A 19,958-nucleotide genomic window follows, 5' to 3' on the forward strand; every position below is an offset into this window, starting at 1 on the left:
ACTTAGAACCCATCTTTGCACAAGTATTTAAATAAACAAACACCTTGGCTCTGTGTGTGATTGCCTTACTGCACACAGTGTGATGCGTACTGATTTTTGGAACACCATACCCCCTAAGAAGGTAATTATGTCACCAGAAGTAGCAACATTCTCTTAAAGACTGCTTTATGTTCTTATGTAGTAGAAGAAATGAAATAGAAGACTAATGAATAGCCTCAAGAAGATTTTTAAGAAATAAAAGCATGTAGAATTGTAAAAAAGCTTGACAAATAATACTTCAGAAACTCTGACCTTGAATTATAAAATACAGTAGTATTACACTCAACACATGTATTAAAATTAGAAGAACTCATAAAAAAGTGTAATCTGCATCTTGCACATCAGTTTTTCTATTTGCATTGTTGCATGAAATTCAAGGCACAATTTTATAGGTTTGTTTTGGTTTTGTTTTTGCTTTTTAATTAAAAAAGAATACAAAAAATACACTACTAATAAAATGTGAAAAATAGGATTCAATCTGGTATACTTAAATGTCCATTATCAGGTATCTTCTGGGCATGGACCAGAAATTAGTATAACATTGTCCACTCCAATTTCTCCAGTTTTACCCTTCCCACGTTCTGATTCAAAAGTGACCTGTCATAAGAAAAGATATGTATTAGGGATGAAAATGCAGTTTATTCAACCATTTAGCAACTCCTAATTAGTTATAATGCTATAAATGAAGAATATTTTATTACAACACAGGACTTAATGACTTGAATCTTTGCCATTTTTAAAGCTTTTGTGCGTTATTTGAACTAGGTTTAAAATCCTCTGCACAGATTTACAATACCAGATGGATTACTTTAATAAGATTATTTACTTTCATTGTAAAAAAAATGCAAATTGAGTGAAATCCTCTTATAATAATGTAGTTTTATCACAGCATGTGATGTTCATGCATTTCATTTATTCAAGACATCAGAACTGCTCATTTTTTATTTATTTGGATCCTCAGGTTTTGTGTGCCTATTCTATATATATTTACAATCTCTCATATGTACTGAGTATAGTATATATACTATATATAAAGAGGAGGATTATTTTTATGACCAGGATGTCTGGGTTTTTTATTTTATAGTCTGATTCTCATTTATTTAAGGGCTTTTCTACATCATTCCAGCTGTGCAAAGGACCTTGAAAAGGGCTTGCATTTCCTTTACATTCACTGTATTCAATTATACAGTAGAAGCCTTTACACAGCACAGAAAATGTTCCATTACACAAATGGAAAGCAGGCCCCAGAATTTCGAGGAGAAACTGGCTGAAGTCCTGACTGAGGCAGTTTTCAGGCATACATCAGTGCACAGTGCTCCCTGTTGGTACGTCCTGCTCCTAAGGTGATGGCCCCCCTTTGATTATACATGATGTCTCCTTTTGCTTGAATGGTCTAATTTAGTGTGGTTTGAGAGCAACCTCTTCCATGAAAAATGAAAAATGAAAAATTTTCATTTTTCTAAGCATGTATGTAAGCTTCTGTTGCATGAGATATTGAGGTCAGATTTTGATTACTTGTGTTCATTTATGATGTGATGCAGTATTTTTACAAAATGACGGAATTACTGGCATCAGTATTCTAACCAATTGGGGTGATTCAGTTCTGAAATTACAATCAGGTGATAAGTTTTATGCCCCCTAAAATGTGGGCTCCTGTTTCCTATTTCAGATAAGCTTTTTGATTGCTGATGCCTATAAACAGTTGGTGGAACACTTGAGAATTAGGAAAAAAAGCCGGCGTGTTAGTTACGGTAGTTGGCAAATAAACTGTGTTATACTTACACTGTTGGTTGTTTCAGCCCCCTGAAATATCTCTATTTTTCCAGTTCTCCACTTTTCATCTTTTCCTTTGTTCTCTTCCCAGACAGGAGTAGTTTTTTTGTTTGCCAGGAACACTCGAAGCTTTCCCACTTTCTCACCAGCAAGCCGATAACTGAAAATCAAGCAGTAGCTGCTCTTTGGTTTGAGGTCAGTGAGCAGAAGTTTTAAACGCCCCCTATCATTCTTGTGCCCCACAAAAGCTGGAACTGCCATGTAGTAGCCATCACCTTGTAAAAAGAAAATATTTTTTTTAAATCATCTTTAATGTACTTGTGTTATTTATTAGCAATTTGAATACATGTTTGCTAACAAAATAAGAGGAAGCTGAAGGTAGTTCACTTGAATAATTTAAAATCCCATTGGAGAAAAGCATCAGGAAGTGCACTTAGCAAGGAATAAACTTGTACTGTTGGAAATCAGATCAGTTTACAGAGGAGATGAGTTCATATTTCACTGGCAATTACAGTCATTCATCCTTGCACTATCTTTTGAAGGCAAAACCATCTGTTTTTTAAATGCAAGTCTGAAACATGCTGCTGTGCCTCTGTGGTCAGAATATTTCAGTGCTTGAGCTAGCTCAATATTCTCTCCACTGTTCTCTGCATTGATGACAAATTCACAAGGGAACTGACAGCTTATTTCCCAAGTCCTGGAAGACCAATGAAGTGACAGACATACACAAAGTCTTAAAGGAATAAAACATCTGGGGCCATAAATGAAGTCATAATCAGCAGATGTAAGTTCAGGGAGACAGGATAAGGCCAGGGTAAGGTTTTCCCGGAAGTGACAGCACAGAGAAGGGATTTAGGGAATTATATGGAGCAGGAGAGGAAGGATTAGTAAAGAAAGACTAACATGTAAAGACTCTGAAAGAAGAGGATGTGAATGTGGGATCTGGTGTAAGCAGCCTGCAGGATCTGTAGGATCCACTGGTCATTACTGCAGCAACTTCTGCAACATTTCTGTGTCACAGGGAGAGAAAGATCCTTTCAAAGAAACTTGTCCAGCCCCACCTTTTTATGTGCACCCACTCAGCAGTCCCACATTGTTCTCATGGAACTATTTTTCAGGTTTCAGCAGGCTCCCATTGGTACCTGTTCATGTATTGGTTGTTCTTGAAGCCTTACCCTTGGCTTATTCTGAGTTTGTCTTGCAGAGTTTGGGATTTCTGAGCAGGTATCCCAGTGATATTTAAGCCATGTGGTATCTACATTGCCACCTCCATCTAAATGACAGATGTGTGATTAAATGTCCTACCAATCTTGGAGAGACACAACATGTAGTTGATAAGGTTTCCATTGCCTTGTAGATTGCAACTCTGAACAGTTATGTTCTAATAATTTTTCTTACATTTTAATTTATTTGTGTTGAAATATGTTGCTGATTACTATTTTATATTGGACATTTCAAAGAAACAATATCCACTTCTAGCATCCTTTGCCTTCTTTCTTCTTTTATAAAGATAACCTACTGATAGAAAAGAAAAATCCTGGATTCTGTTTCTCCTCCCCCCCCACTTCTTTTGGAGGGGATAAGCCATCAAATCAAAGCCTATCTAGATGGCACATATCTAAATACCTCTATCTCGATCAGCAGGATTCCAGTCAAAGTCATCATCAGCATCTTGTTTCCAGTCACAAACTCCTCGACTGAAGCTGCAATCAACTGAAAAAAAAAATGGCAAAGATAATAGGAGCACTATATCCTAAGTACTGTTAAAACATCCTGCTCTTTATTCATACAGTTATTAATGTACAGATCATTCTAAAATTGTAATCTGAATTCAGATAGTGTTGACCTAGGTGAAACTGCAAAAAATCAAAATATTGGAATTTATGTAGTAATTCCTTCTTTTGCTCAGTGTCTTTTTACTCACACCTGCACATGAGTTTATATGCTGTGACTTCTGTAAATTGATGGCCTGCAAATTCCCAAGTATAAGTGGAGCTGTTAGTGTTGAACTCTAGCATCAGGAATTGTTTGAGATCTGCCAGCTTTTGAGTCCTCCATTCTCCATTTGTTACACTGCTGTAGTTGCAATCAGCTCAAGTTCCAGTTCTACCCACTGAGAGAAACTGGCCTCCCAGGAGAAGAATCCCTTACATCAGCACCTGATAGTCCAACTACATGGAGCTGGGAATAGCCCAGATCAGTTGACCTTTAGAGCACCCTGAAAAAGATGTCAGCCAGAGCACACCACAGCCTTCATGACTGTGCAGATGAAAAACATTATGCACACAAAGAGACACTGTGCAATGCAAGCATGACAGATCTGATTAAGAGTAATACATCAGCCATCTGAAATTCCTCAGAAAGAAGCATCCTTCATGTTATTTTAATATATTTTATCATGAGACAGAGACACGCAGTACATGGCATTTAGAGAGCTTTGTTTTCTAAATCTATTGTTCCTGAGACTACTGCTTTCTAAATAGGAAAAAAATGTCAACCAGCACATCTGTCTATTTTATTTGTTTAAGATTATTGTGTGCTATGCAACATGTTTTCATTTTATAGACAATAGAACCTTCATTTTATAGACAATAGAACCTACATTTTTTTATGGCTATGAAATTATTCAAGTGAAATTCAATTCCAAGTCAAATTCTAATGTGGGGAAACTTTCTATGCATGGGTTATAAACAGTAAAAGCATGCTTGGAAAAGGACACGTTGGAACTGGTAGCAGAGTTTGGCCAGATACTGTTTCTAATGTGTTCACAAAATCTTTGGTTCATGTTAAAGGCTTTTAAACTAGTTCTGACTTGGCTAACACAGGTGGTCACAAAAAGACATAATACACAGGAAAATAAATACTGTATGATAAAAATAAGCCACCTTCTTGCTCTGGTCTCGACACTGGAATTTTCCTCTGTGCCAGGTGAGGGCCAAAGGCAGCTGCTTCTTTTACCTTGGGAACTAGGGAAAACAACTTGTCAAGTACTGAGTCATGACAGGAACAGAAAATGGAACTTTATTCCTTTATACCAGTTGACATAATTTATTTAAATAAGATATGCATTTTCCACTCCATCACCAAACCCATATTCCTAACTGCAGTTAGATACTCTGAATTATAAAAACTTGCTTAAATTGCTGTTTTCCACAGCACTGAGCCTTCTAACCTACAAGCACTGGAGCTACAGCTCCATTGAATTACAGATTCAAGAGGTCATAAAATGTTGATCTTTCTTCAGTGGGCTGATCTGCTTTCTTGATATAATGATCAAATGGAACTGAATTCTACCAGACAGCAGAGACAGTGACTTGGCAGCAATTTGCCAACAGCAGCCTCAAAAAATGGGTAATGTCAAAAAATTGACTTTGTAAAAGCCATAAACATTAGGGCACCAAAGGCCCACAGATCTGTATTTAGGGCAGTGATAGCTGGTGCTGCTGTAACAGAAGCCCCAGAAAATTATTTTTCTGAAGTTACACTCTCTGCTAGGGTGCATGTCTCCTGCATACCTGATCAGCTCTGCTGTCTGCTGGGAAGACAGGCTCCAGCCTCTTCCTCACCCTCCCTGCTACAGCTGGTACGCACACACTGATGTTTTGACAACCACCCTGAGCAAACTATTTTGTAAAAATTGGTTGATGTGACTTGTGCCAAAGTGGAAGAGTCAGTAAAGCATCACCAATGAATGTTAGGGACATTCTCTAAGATACTGGCCTGAAAGAGGTGGTTACTTAAGAAGCATTATTTCTCAGCCTCAGAGACCGAGGGAAATCCTCTCCTGTCTGGTGAGATAGAAGATTACATATTCTTGTTTATGCTAAGTGATCTCTAAATTACTGTAAGTCTTTTAAAATTCTATGATTAAGTTTGTTTTGTATTATTTTAAGTGATTAATAGTTAAGTGCACTCACTAAAAAAGTAATCATAAGTCTCAACTTCTTTATGCATACTTTATGCAATAAGTAACTAATCACACATGAGATAAGGGAAAGATCAGCTTTCACTGGTGTTCCATCTTTTGCAAACACATAAGCAGATGATACCTGTGATATATTCATGACCACCTATGAAAACAGGAGGAGTTTAAAAGTGCCATTTTAGAGGAGTGAAGGAGAAGCCTTTGGATTTTTCTTAGAGAATGCAATAGTGGAAAGCCTGAAACTGAAGTTCACTTTTCAGCCCCACCCCATGGGCAGCTGTGTTAAGAAATGCTATGAAAATTACTTTTCCCTACTCAGCATTGCATCACATATGCAAATGCCAAATATTTTAAAAGTCATTATTTTCACATGGATGCACATTTGTTCAGAGGGGAGGTTTTTTTCCCATGAGTTTGACTGAACTAGGGCTTTCCATTTAAATACTCCAACATGCTCACACATACTCAGTTTTAAGAATATACTCAGAAGCAACTGCAATCCAGAGCCTCCTAGCACCACAAAGGCTATGCGATCCGCTTAACCTTTCTTCTCCTTCGAAACTGTCAAACATTGCTCTGAGTACACCAGTGAAAACACACACTAACAAAGAGGCCCAGAGACACTTCCAGAAGTGCTGAATTGGAGGAGATTAATGCAATCTTAAGAGTTTTCTGATGAATTGCCAGGAGCATGTCATCTTCTGTTGTCGTTGTATCTTCCCCCTAACCCAGTCCATTGCTTAGATCATCTGGATAATATTCATACTTAAGGAAAGGATTAATATACATCTTTGTCCAAATTAATTTTTGTTTACATATACACAATTAGGAATAGGCACATCCAGATTAGGTGTTAAATTTACTCTCAAGCCATAAACTTGGCCTTGTACTTGGTGAAAGAGGCTCAGACTGTGAAAACCTTTGCCAAAATGAAGACAGCTATTAAAATATGATCAGTTCTGGGAAGAGTGGAGTGATTTAACAGAAGACAACAGCTTCCAGAATGATTTATTTGCTAAGTTATTGAATTACACTTGAATTCACTTGAGAGAGATATGTGCAGGTGTAGCCATGTGCTATCAAGTGAAGAACTGTTATGGACAGAAAGAGAGTCCAGTTTTGTTTCCAAATCTAGTTTTGTTTTTAGTCTGGCATTACAGTCAGGTTTTGCACTCACTGAAAGATATCAGCTGCATATTATGAGAAACTGCAAGCTTCAGCTTACAGAAAGGTTTCAAAGAAACCTTACTGCTCAAAAAGTGCCTATATTTTAATAAGATCATCCTCACACACAGCCAGGATCCAAAGTTTACTCCCTCATAAGTAATAGGCAGGAGTCATAATTAATCTTTTTAGCTCTTCTGCTATCAAGTGGTCTTGTAGAAAGGCAGGTCTCCTCTCACGGTCCTTAAGAACAAGCTCTCAGCAACAAAAGCAGAGATATGTCCCACTCTAGGCACAGCAGAGTCCATCCTTCTTTCTGTAATGTGGATGCCCTCCCATCAACTTCTATGCAGCAACAGCTAATATGCAATCTCTACATACAGACCCCTTCATATCATGGTGACACATGTTCTTAATCACTGATGTCATCAAGCCCATTAAAAAAACAAAACCCAGAAAAACAGAGTGGCAACTGTAAAAAAAATCAAGCAGAATATAAGATGTAGTAAATTTAAGATGAGCTTCCTATATGTATGGTATACCACTAGGTTGGACTCACAGGAATATCCCATTTCTCTGCTACCACGTCCTGCTCTGAAAGAATTACATTTACCAGAAATCTGACATGTATAGCTGTGAACTGAGCTGTGGTCTGAGCATTAATCGTTCACAGAGTAGTGTAATTATCAGAAAAGAATGAGAGCAAACATCATGATTAACTGAAGAAATTCTCATGTTCAGCATCAAGAGCTGTGAAGCCATAAGGGAAACAATCCACTTTTAGTATTGCCAAATACCAATCCCTCTTTATCATTCTTGATGCTACCAAAGGAAGTGTCTTTGTGTAATGACATGGCCACACCATACTACAGGAGTTCTAAGCACAATGTGAATTTCATAAACTGATGAAGTACAGAACATAGAATTTAGTTGCAGCTGGCAATATCATTCTGAATTACTAATGCCAAAAAGCAATAAAATGTTAGAAACTGTCAGAATTAAGGTCGTGCTTAATTATTTCAGTGGAGCTTGAGTGAAGCATCTCTGCAATCCTTGCTTATATAACCAAGTACTGTGGCCCAGGTCTCTGTGTCTTCTCCCATATGCAGAAAGGGTACTTCTTATGTAATAAAGAGCTTCCCAATAGTATGGTTTATGCTCTTTTTTATTAAACTATTTAATCTTGATGAATAAATAAATAATGATGAATAGTCATATTAATAAATAATTAGTCTATCAATAAATTAATACTCCTATTTATTAAAATGCACCTTTCACAACAGGACAGGTCATTCCTTCATATTGGACAAGGCAAGAATCCCATGGAAAATAGTAATTTGAAGTAATTTCAGACTGTATCATAAGATACAGAAATGTAAGAAAAAAATTTAAGTTTTCATTGATGACCTTAATTTTGACATTTCTTACATGTTGTGGGCTTCACTTTGCTGTCTTTAACTATTGTGTGGGGCTTTTAAAAAAAATTGGTAAATAGCAAGTCTCATGAAGGTCCACTATTTTGGTACTGGGACCTATTTTAATAATTTCCTACAATATTTTTCTGTGGCTCCCTATGTATTTATTATGTAGTAAAACTACTATGATAAAATAATACATCAATTTAAAGAGACTTTTCTATTTTTTCCTAATTAACTACTCTTCCCAGAAGACAAACAATACCAATATTAATAATGCAAAAGGCAGATGCTATGTGAATATTTGAGGGGATTATATGGAGCAATTTAATGTTGTAGTAAAGGAATCTGCTGAATAGACATCAGCAAAGAAAGGAAAAAATGTACAAATTTATGAGCTGTAAATTTGAGCTAATGATAGTCTCTGAAGGATCACTCAATATAATGAAAATTGAAAGTGTTTTTAAAGCCAAATGTTCAAGCAATTAAGCTCCTGAATCATGACTGAATTTTTATGATAACAAGGATCAAGTACAGCACAAGGAAATTTAAAAGGAAGAAAACACAGTTAAGCAATGTATCCTGAAATCAAAATGGCACAATGCTTTAACTCCTTGAATCACACTTGGTGTCAAACAAGAAAGCCACAAATTATACTGAGTTCACAAACTTAGTGAAACTACATCTTGGGCATGCTGCTCTCTCTGCATGAAGCAGCACGCCAACTTTCTGCCAGAATCCCCTAGCAAAATAAAAGCTCTCTAACAAATTCAGCATATTAATCTCTTAGATCTATAAGGGGAAATTCCAGCCAGATGTGACTGGAACAAAGGCAGTATAGGCAAAAATACAGATAAACCACAATGTTTTAATATGTTCAATCAGTAATATTCTTTGTTACTGCTGTCAGCTGTAGTGGTAATTTTTGTAGCAACAAGTAGACTCTGCCTCTCTGCCTAGTCCAGGTATATAGTGTTCAAATGTCCTGGTTTGGTTGGGAAGGTCTTTGAAAAAGAATCTCAGCAATCATCACAACAACAATATATTATTTGGATTTTCCTATGGACAAAGGATTTTCCCTGTGTGCTCTCACTCAAATTGAAATCTGGAAAATTAGTGCATTCCAACTAGTGTAGCACAGAGTACTCAACTGGAAGGTTGCATAATCCCCCCTTCACAATTGCATCAGGTCACGTAGCCTGGTACAGGAGACCGAGTTCTTCTTGTATCGCCAGGCAGAGAGAGCAGAGCCCTTTGTCCTTCTAACCAAAACCCAGGCTGACCCTACCCTAGGGGCAGTATTCCTGGCAATCCTTCCTGACCTGTCCAAGCAGGCCGAAAAAGACACCTGTTGAAATGTCTGAGATCCATCCATCCATCCATCCATCCATCCATCCATCCATCCATCCATCCATCCATCCATCCAGTGTGTCCTCATTTGTCTTGTAGTGGGAAGTGCAAAACTTGCCTTTTACTGCAAAGCATCTTCCTAAGCAGTCATTCCGAATCCGTAAAGTTGCACGAGGCTTTTCTCTCCCTTTCCATCTGCTTTTGTTGAACTTTATATTGTTCCTGTCAGTCTTCCTCCACAGCCTAGCCAGATCCCTTTAATAGCAGTGCTGCCCTTCAATTAATGGGTCATTCTCCCCATTTTGGTATTGTCAGCAAACTTGAAACATGCCATTAGCACTCACTGTTAATATTGGCAGGAAGGGAGAAGATTGGCGAGCAAAGTCCTGCTTTTGTTCTGTCTATCAACTCCCTAGCATAATTTGAGGAAGCAATATTAGTCTATATCCTTAACTTAAACTGAAACAGGCTAATTACTGAAAATAAAAAAGAAGGCAATATTAGGAACATGCCTTTGGCAAAGAAGCTTGTATTCTCCACTGTATTAAGTGAATAATTACATTTTTCTTGGCTGTCTTACAGAATTACAGTTACAGACCATTTTTTCAGAGGACTTTAAAATGATCCTTCCTTTAAAAAATATAATCTTATCTCTCTTTCCAGGTTAAATAGCAATAATCTGAATGTTAATTTAATTTTTCCATTTTTATTATTATAATTTTAATTGCTGTGGGATAGTATTTATTATTTTTCTATACGTTGGAAAGAGAAAATGTAATGAATGAACTATTGACAGCATATGTTCTTCATACATAATTATTTTTGCCACTACCTTGAAGAATATTTGACTGAGACAACTGTACTAAAAACCAGTTATAATGATAGAATTGCTTGGGTTGGAAGTGACCTTAAAGATCATCTAGTTCCAATATGCTGTACAATTTATTGCTGCGTTTTTCAAAGTCTTCAAACATATTTTCAAAAGCATTAACTACAACCTAACCATCCTATGATTCTATGGTTCATTTTCTACAAGTAAATTCTGATAAAGTGCCTGTAATGTTTTGTTATGATTTTTTTAGTGTTCAGACATATTTACATTGAAGCCAGATATTTTAAAAACAAACAAACTTACAAAAGACATCCCCTCTAAGACTTCGCTCATCAATTTGATTTTCAAAATCTTCCTTCTCCTCTTCATCTGACTCTTCTGCCTCCTCTTCTGCAGCAGCTGCAGTTTCTTTCTCTTCCTCACTGTATCTCCCACCAAGATCGATACCACCTTCATAGTCCAGCAACTGCAAGTGGGTCTTAGGAGGTGGGGTCACAGCTGCTTCTGGGATTGCATTCTTGATTGTTTTATGCTTTTTCACACTGCTTTTTTGTGCAAGAAGTTTCTTAATTGTGTCTTTAGCTGTTCCAGGGCTTCTTGCAATTTCCTTCACTGACTTTTCAGGGATAACTAGAACCAAGAAGAAAATAGAAAATATTAATCTAAGGAAACATTCAGCAATGACAATGTCTTCAAATGGGACCGTGGTGTCCTTTACAAGGTCCAGAGACCCATAGAATTAAATTCTCTACTAAGAGATGTAATTTCAGTTCTGCACAGAACCAAACACACATGCACATGTTCAGCTCTGTTCTACAGACAACTCTGTTTGAGTTACAGTGAAAAGACCAAAGCAATCCTCAGAAATGATCTCTGGATTCCTGTGTAACAAAGGAGTAACACAGGCCATAGAACCCCTTACTTAAATTATTTTTACACTGGAGCTCGGGCAAAAAAACCCCAAAAATCCTTCTTCAGTTTTTGGACTAACATTGTCCATGGAGCTGGGATCCCCTCCACAACAACTGAAGCCTAATAATAATGAGCATTTCTCTTGGCTATCTTTTGTGAACTTCTCTAGTCTAATTTTCCTTCCATGGCAGGCTGAAAGCTACTGAAAGGGAGGATATTTTGAGACGACATACATCAAGCTCCTCCATCATATTTCTTTTAGCTCTTATTTAATTGTAAGAGGTAAAAACCAAAATTCAGAGAAGCATCCAAGAATAACAAATTGTTACCATCTTGCAATCCCAAGACAGACTAGAACATAAATGTAACATTTCCTGAGAATTTACTGTTTTATGATTCCTCTTGGACATGAAATACTGTAAGTTATAGTTTTGGATAAAGTGGTGTTATTTTAATTATTCTGGAATTATCCTTTTGGATACTACTATCAAATGTTGTGCACAACCATGTCATAAACTACTGACAGTTTGAGTCTTTTATGTGAACCACCGAGGAAACAATGAATGCTCAGCAGTTCCAGTGTGCTATAAAAAAGCTCTTTCATAAAGACAAACTATTTTCATCAGTGGATCAGAATAGCCTCATGTACTGCTTCCCACCTTTGATTCTCAATCAGTATTGATGCTGCAGTGCCTACAGTCTTTTAGAATTAAAAATTATGGTGGAAGACAGCTATTTTTATTTCCCTCTGCTTCTGCTGTTTAATGATTATATTATCTGGGCAAGAATATGTTCCTGTTTTGCTCCTCACTTTGTATTTATGAAAATTTTATAGTAGTACTTTGAGACAGATGGACTGGACTTGGAATCTTGGGTAGTACTATTTTCTCTGTGGCTCTTTTCATGGAGACACAGTAGAAGAAAAAACACCAGTAAATAAAATACAACTGCAGTCTAGTAGAAAAAGAGGAAAGTTCCCTGAATTTATATTCACTTCTGGAAAATACAATCCTATCACTGTGAATTTGTCACATTTTATTTACGGCAAATGCAGCTACATGCTATTTAGTATGTCAGGAACAGAATCAGACTCTTGGTGTGCTCACTGTGGCATTTAGGTGTTTTTGAGATTGCTGTCGAAGTAAACAGATGCCAATAAAATGAAAGTCAAACCTGAGGATTTGTTCTTCCTTCTTTTTGATAAAACTTATAGGCTTGCTTGTCAAATACTTGCAAATAAGCTCTTTACTAATACTGCACTAAATATCCTCTGGAGGATGATGTCATGAAGGAGGTAAGGTTCCCAAGGTCTAAACTCAGAATTCAGCAATAAAAATTATCAGGAAAGCTTAATTCCAAACAAATTTCCTCTTGACTATCAGTAACAAGAAATTTCATGCTTTTAACAGAGAGGCTATGGGGATTTTCAAGGGCACAGGATTGACTGCTCAGAAAACCTGAACATCTGCTTTTAGTTTCTGCTTTGAAGTTTTCCTCATGAAATGGAAAATTCTTACAGTTCAACATAATAACCTCTGTGGTGTCGGAAAACCAATCTCCTTGTAAGTGCAAAATTTAGCAGACTGGAAAATCAGATGACAGGAGTGACAAAAATAGGGGGATGAAAAGGTATAAATTCCCATGTGCTTGCAGACTCCAATTCACTGCTGCACTATGAAAATCTCCATGCTTGTGGAGACAGAGACTCTAGACACTAAGCATATTTTAGGACACAGCACTAGTTTCCTTACAACTTGTATTCATCTTTAGAGTAGCCAGAGGGGTAGATGTAAGGCTATTTATATCTAGCCATAAATTGCAGGAGGACTAATGCAATGTAAGGATACACCACCACCTAAACTCAGTCTGTTCTTTTGAATCCATGGCCTGTGGACTTGTCTGAATGAGCAGCTCACCTTCTCTGGCGCTCTGGAGTGCTATACCTGAGGCAGTGATTTATCAGGACCCTTTGCCTCAAGATATGTAGATAAATACAGACATGTTGGTCACATTTGTGCACTTATCTATCCATGTGACTGCAGAGAGTTTTGGAAAGTGCAAAGAAATGTAGAGCATTCCACCTTAGCTCAGCTCTTCCTTACGTACCTTTGATCAGGAAGCATGCAGATTAATGCCTCCTGCTCATGCAGTTTCTGTTTATTGCCCTAACAAGAAAATATCTCAGTCTTCAAAGGTATTTTCTTTCTTTGAATAAGAGAGAATTAATGCAAGAAATAGAAAAACAAATACAAACAGTAGCTGAGGGCTAAAAGTAAAACTTTTATGTCTGCAATTGCTATACAAACTTATAAACACGCAGAAACGGATTTGTGTAGGATATCTAATGACCGAGTTGTGAAAGCTGAGTTGAAAAAAAATACATAAAGAGTATATGCCAACCCATTGACTCTGTGCTGCATTGTGTAAAGGGAAGTACTCAGGGGATGATACGGGAGAAGGACAGATAAGGGTCTGTTTTCCTTCCACACACCCTGAGACTACAGCTGGTGCTGGCCCTGACCATCCAGGGGATGCAGTAGGAGACAGCTTGCTCTGCACTCCAGCAGGCACCCCACTGCTTCCACCCTCACACCTCACAGAGCATTTAAAAACCTGGTGAGAGACAAGCCTAGGAGGCTGGCTTACAAATCCTTTTGTAGCTTCCCTTAGAGCTTCTCTAGATAAGAGTTGCAGAAGTGTTGAGGGAGACAAACAACAATCTACCATGTGTAGGTGGAGTCTGTAGATGTGAGTAAAGATTAGATCAGCATGACATACTTCCAGAAATTATTCTAAAAATTATCAACCTCTTTTAGATATTCTTAAGAGAGTCTGAAAGCTTTCATAGATAACAGAAAGATTCTGGGCTATTATTTTCTTCTAAGCACCACGGAACATCATCTACCAATATGTGATGCCACCCCATTTGATTTCTAAAATTTTTACTGTCTTATTTAGGGAAGAATACTTTGAGAAATCAGGGCAAGTTTGTTATGCTGGACTGTGCTTAATACATGACTACACCAGCCAGCAAGGCATCTAGTAAGAAATGTGTGGTGACTGTTACTCACTGAAGAGTGACAACAGTATTTGATTCCATACTGAATTAGACTTTAAGAATATCACCAGTGATATGATGACAATAGTTTCTGAAGCTTTGAAACTTTATTATGTCAAAACAACCTTTCTCAGTATTGGCAAGTTTATAAGAAAGCGAAATTATATATAGGGTCTAAGGGTTACCCTATCAGCAAAAAAAGAATGAGTAATACAAGAGGCAGAGAGAGAGCCAACATGAATTTTTATTGACACTTAGATACCCAGCAAAGCATAATGAAGAAGAGTAACCTCTGCATCTAGCTGGGCAATAACAAGAGTGTCATTGAGCTCCTTAGAGTGATGCCTTACATCACTTAAAGACAGTAATTATTTTGTAGACTTAAAGACAGTAATATTTTTCCTGTTATTTTGTAGGACCAAAAAAAGTGAATAAAAATAGTTGTTTTTTATTTTTCCCCAGGAATCTTAATTGCTTATGGAACCTTGTGAGACTCTATTCTTAAATGAAAGCTGAAATACACATAAAAGCATGTGGCAGGGGAAATGAGGGTTTTCAATGCACAATAGGAAATCAGGAAATACATGAACCTGAGAACAGCAACAGATTGCAGCAAGATAGAGGCCAGATGTGGAAATGAGTAGGACCTTTTTAGGGATTGTTCAAATTGAACCACCTCTATGGATTTTCAAACGTGTGCTACAGACAGTTCAGAAATTGTCTCCAATGTTTCATACATACAGGAGTGTTAAATGGCAAAAGGGGGCCTTAATAATCATAGGTCATATCCATACCAGCAAAAGTGTTTCAGCAGCTTTCTCCAAGTCAGTATATTGACATAGAAATTGAATGAAAGAATTTCCATCACCTTCATTGCAAAGATGAATTATATATTACGTCACTTACGTTATTTGATGGCATGAGATGCAGCCACGGGAATTTCATTATAAGTATTGTGCTTAATTGCTCTCCTTTCATAATCCAAAAATTAAGTTATATATATTAAAATAGTTTTCATTTTTTTAAAAAGCAAATACTGCTTCCATGGTAGCCAGGTTTTTTTATACTAGAGACAATTGCTATTAAGAACTAATGCTTCCCTGTGAAAACAGGATTCCATCTCTGTGGGAATAATTATGTGGAGTACTGGAGACTTGTTTAAGAAGGTTTTTGTTCAGCTGCAGCACAAGCCCTTCTGGGAACTGAAATGGGCCACAGGAACTGTAGCCATTGTCACCAAAAGTGTGAAGCCACAGCCTTCAGCTCCTAAATGCCCAAGATGGTCTCCTCATCCCATTAAACCCAATAGCAAACTTTCTTTTGTCTGCAGTAAAGGCAAAGCTTTTCCACAATTGCCATATGACATGGAGAGCACTTAGTGTTTCACCGTTGGCTGGTACATCCAATTGTTTGTGTCACTGTTTGAAAAAAACATTTTCCCCAGCAGCAAGACATGTCCTGCCCCCATGAGTTACTCTGGTCTGATGCTCTTGAGGATTGCAATAAAAGTCAACTATTGAAACATTCAGAGCTAAAAGAATCTCCTCCACTTTCCTTTAAAAGAGAAGCTATATATGGGAGAATTGCCACCAGAGAAACCAGTCTCTATTTAGCATCTCTACATTTCAGTGTTCACCTACCACTGATTGTATTTTAATCTTCCCCTATTGTTGTATACAACTTTCTAGCTGGAGCCTCAACTTTTGACCTGCCTGTGGCTCTGATTTCTCTCATTACTGTATGTTATTCTTCTATCCTCTCTTATAATAAATCTCTTTTCCATTTAGTGTGTTCTATTAAGTTTATTAATGGCATGGATCCTTCCTGTGCTAAACAACAAATGGATTTCGGTAATTGGAAATATGACAGGAGGAAGTATGCAGAGGGCAAACTATGTAAGAGAAACACCTATGAGAAGACAGGACTCATCTGACTTCAGAACTGATTTTTTTTTACAGGGCTAGACATCAAAAAAAAATCTCTCCACAAGTGAAAATATTTCTGTTATTTATAAGTAAGCAATCATTCTTGTTGAATTGTTTTTGCTTGATGAAATAATATTTTATACATGGAGTTAGTCAAAAAGAAAATTTCCCTGGAAATTTTTTACCTTCTCATTAAAAAGGCAAATAAATGGAAAAAAAAACCTAACAACCAAAAATCCCACAGACTATTTTTCTCAGAGATGTATTTGTTTAACATTTCACCTGTAGTTCAGTTTGCTTTGATATCCAGTCAAATGCATCCTTCCATTTCAATGAGCTGCAGTGACATATCACAAGAGATGTGGTCTAGCAAGGAACCTGGCTCATAACATTGAATTTGAGTAGAAGAATATTCTAAACAAGTTCAGCTGTGGTAATCTATGTCCATATCAAACCATTCAGTAACAGCTAGATTTTTGTGTGTTTATTTTGTTATATGTTAAAAGTCAACAGTCTTTTACTTAAAGCTGAAACTTTACAAAATGGTGCTCTCCTGTGCAGGGTCAGGATTTGGATTAGTGGATCCCTTGTGATTCAAAATATCTGTGAAAATATTAATTTATCAGTGTGTATTGTAAGTTTAAATTGCTACCTTAATGGGAGTAGGAACATGAACAATAGAGGGACTCAGAGAACATCTGTGACCATGAAGTGTAATCATAAGACATATCTGATCAAGCATTACTTGAAAAGATTTATGTATTATGTAGACTTCATCTGCTACAGACAAAAACTTTTTAAATGTTTGAGCAGAGGTCAAATGTCCTCTTGAGGAAAACATCTTTAATGATGTTGCAGGAGAAACATCTGCCAGGATTAATAAAGGTATAAATTAAAAGGTTCATTTTAAATATAAAGACAAGGATGGCCTTTCTTTCTTTCTTCCTTCTTGAAGGGTCATATTCAGTTAAAGTGAGAAATGACATCTTTATAGGACATCTTCCATATTCAATAGACAAACAAAGTGAAAACAATTTAACAGAGAAGTCACAGCTTTTCTCCCTTTTCTCAATTTTGCTAAGTTAGCCTTCTGGGAGGAACTGCACATCCCTTCAAGGAGCTAACCTTGGGAATTCATAGAGAAATCACAGTAGATTCTTTTAAACTATTTTCTCTGTTTCTTCAAGGCAAATTCATTTCTCTGTTCTACTTGCAATTCCTAGAGATGAGACTTGAAGACTTAAAGGCAAAAATAATTTGAACAAGGGATACTTGTATTGACTATGGTATAAGTCATGCAGTTAATTTTTTGGAGAGGTGGAGAGGTCTTGCTTTTTTTTTTTTGGAGAGGTCTTATTTTGTGGAGAGGTCTTGCTTTATTGGTATTGCAGCACTGTTCAGCATGACTTTTCTCAGAACATGCCTTGGAATAATCAGTTACTGGAGAAAAACAACACAGCACTATTCCTGACATCCAGTGGTACTCACCAGCACAATCAAATCCACTTCCTTGGTAGCCCTGTTTACATTTGCACTGGAAGGATCCTTGGGTGTTGAGGCACTCTGCATGGAGGTTGCACCTGTGTCTATTTGTCACACATTCATTTACATCTAGGGGAAGATAGAAACGCTTCTGTGAAAACTGTGTTGAAAGCCAAGGCTCCTGACAGCCTGTTTGTGCCACCCATCTCCATCCAGGTACTGTAAGCACTAATGTCAGACCAAGACAATGCAGTGACCATCAGAGGCAGAAGGATTCACACTAGGAAAGAATGCTTGGTGTCAGCTCCATATGTATGCTGGTGTATGCATCCATGGAAAACGTCCATCCCAGTAAAGACAAGGGGAATGCAGTGATTTTCTGACTGAGAACAGGATTCAAACTATAGGTTGCACACACTCTTCTATTAACAAAATGCACAAAGCACCAAGAGAATGGGTGACAACAATTAAAACAGAGCTCACCAAAACATTCTCATTCTTTCATTCACTGTAGAAAGAATGCAATGGAAAGTAACCCTGAGCATGCCAAGATGTCAAGATCTTTAAGATACCTCTCACATTCCAGCATATATATGATCCTGCATGAAAAAATCTATAATAAGGACAATTCAACAGAAAATACTATATTCAACTCACAACAAAATGTACAGGCACCAAGAGTATTTGATTTTGCTCCATTACAAAGACATTTCTGATTTATTCCACATGAGGGAGTCATGTTGGTGCACAAATGTTTGCAGCACTCACATTTTATCCAGATTGCATCATTTTTAGCAGCTGACAGGTCCTCTTATAATGTAAGTCAACAAACAAACAAGTGGCAGGAAGACTGACTCAAAAGTCTGGTGTGTCTGAAAGTGAGATTTAGGTTTGCAAATAAAATTCTCACTACTGAGACTGTTCCAATTTTTCTCCCGTGCACACATATTGTATGAGAAAATATTTTTTCCACTTGAAGTCTCTCAGGGTTTGCAGACATGAAATGTAAACTTAAGTCTCCAAACCTGCCTTATGGTCTTTCTCCCATTCCTCACTTCCAATATCAATTAAATATAAACAAATCCCAATCATTTCCTTTTTTATGCATGTGCAGTAGTTCCAATACTTTCAGGCCCTTCTGTAGTCAACAGCTTGAACAATACTCCTGCAGCACCTGCTGAAGTAACTTTTATTTTGCTGTTCTTCCAGCATTCAATCCAGTTAATGGATTGAAACAGGAGTTAAGCATGTTTTGACATCTAACACCTGAGCATGTCAAGATAACTTTTTGCCTGTATTTATTTTTGTTAGGGAGAAACTTCGTCATGCAAGAGAAACCTGAAAAGTAATTGAAACCTACTATTTAATTTTTTTTTCCTCAAGTTTTGTTCAAATCATCCAAATAACTGTTTTTACACTCATGAAGGCACTTACTTCACATTCATCATTAATTACATGAAAAAAGGAAAAAAATATAGTGGGACTGCTTATTCATCACAGTTTGAAACCAAGACAACAAAAAACGGTTCTTTAACTGAACCTTTACCAGCAGCATTTTTTTAGTCAACTTAGAACAAGCTCTTGCACATCTTGACTCAGCACAATGAGGCAATTTAAATTTTAAGTGCCAGTGATTTGATTTTTCATAAGGCTACAGAAAACAAAAAAAAAAAAACAAACAAAAAAAACCACAGAAAAATTCAAAGTCCCATCAAGAATATTCTTAGTGTGACACTTTTTACCCATTTCTGAGGCAGCATCCCCAGGACAGGACAATGTGCTGGGGACAACCACAGGGAAGATGCACTCTGTGGGAATAAGAAGAATGAAGAAGGAACATCCATGGGCTAGCTCTTACCTACACAGTTGTAGCGGCTACTGGTGTATTTTAGTTCATATCCCAGCTGGCACTTGCAGTAGAAGCTTCCAAATGTGTTGATGCATCGGCGGTTGTACGAGCAGACAGCTTTGCCCGTGGAGCATTCATCGATGTCTACAGCAGGAGAAGGGATGCTGGTCAGATCCATGAGAAGGTAAAACAGGAAAGAACTCACTGGGATTTGCATGAGAATTATTTGTTCTT

General features: G+C 37.2%; 1 protein-coding gene across 2 annotated transcripts in view; it reads right to left on the reverse strand.

Moving 5' to 3' along the window:
• Positions 1-454: 454 nt before the first annotated feature.
• Positions 455-19,958, reverse strand: part of EGFL6 (EGF like domain multiple 6) — a 30,521-nt gene continuing 11,017 nt past the window's right edge. Inside the window, exons 6-12 of one of the 2 annotated variants that reach the window (XM_068180055.1) lie at positions 19,734-19,868; positions 17,882-18,004; positions 10,802-11,128; positions 4,698-4,778; positions 3,439-3,525; positions 1,822-2,087; positions 455-636 (exon numbers count right to left, since the gene is read on the reverse strand). In XM_068180055.1, coding sequence (XP_068036156.1) covers positions 541-636; positions 1,822-2,087; positions 3,439-3,525; positions 4,698-4,778; positions 10,802-11,128; positions 17,882-18,004; positions 19,734-19,868 — 1,115 coding nt within the window. In that variant the 3' untranslated portion in view covers positions 455-540. The remainder of the gene's footprint in view (positions 637-1,821; positions 2,088-3,438; positions 3,526-4,697; positions 4,779-10,801; positions 11,129-17,881; positions 18,005-19,733; positions 19,869-19,958) is intronic. The other variant, XM_068180054.1, reaches the window with a different exon arrangement.

The sequence above is a fragment of the Anomalospiza imberbis genome, chromosome 2 (assembly GCF_031753505.1).
Source record: "Anomalospiza imberbis isolate Cuckoo-Finch-1a 21T00152 chromosome 2, ASM3175350v1, whole genome shotgun sequence".
Lineage (NCBI taxonomy): Eukaryota > Metazoa > Chordata > Aves > Passeriformes > Viduidae > Anomalospiza > Anomalospiza imberbis.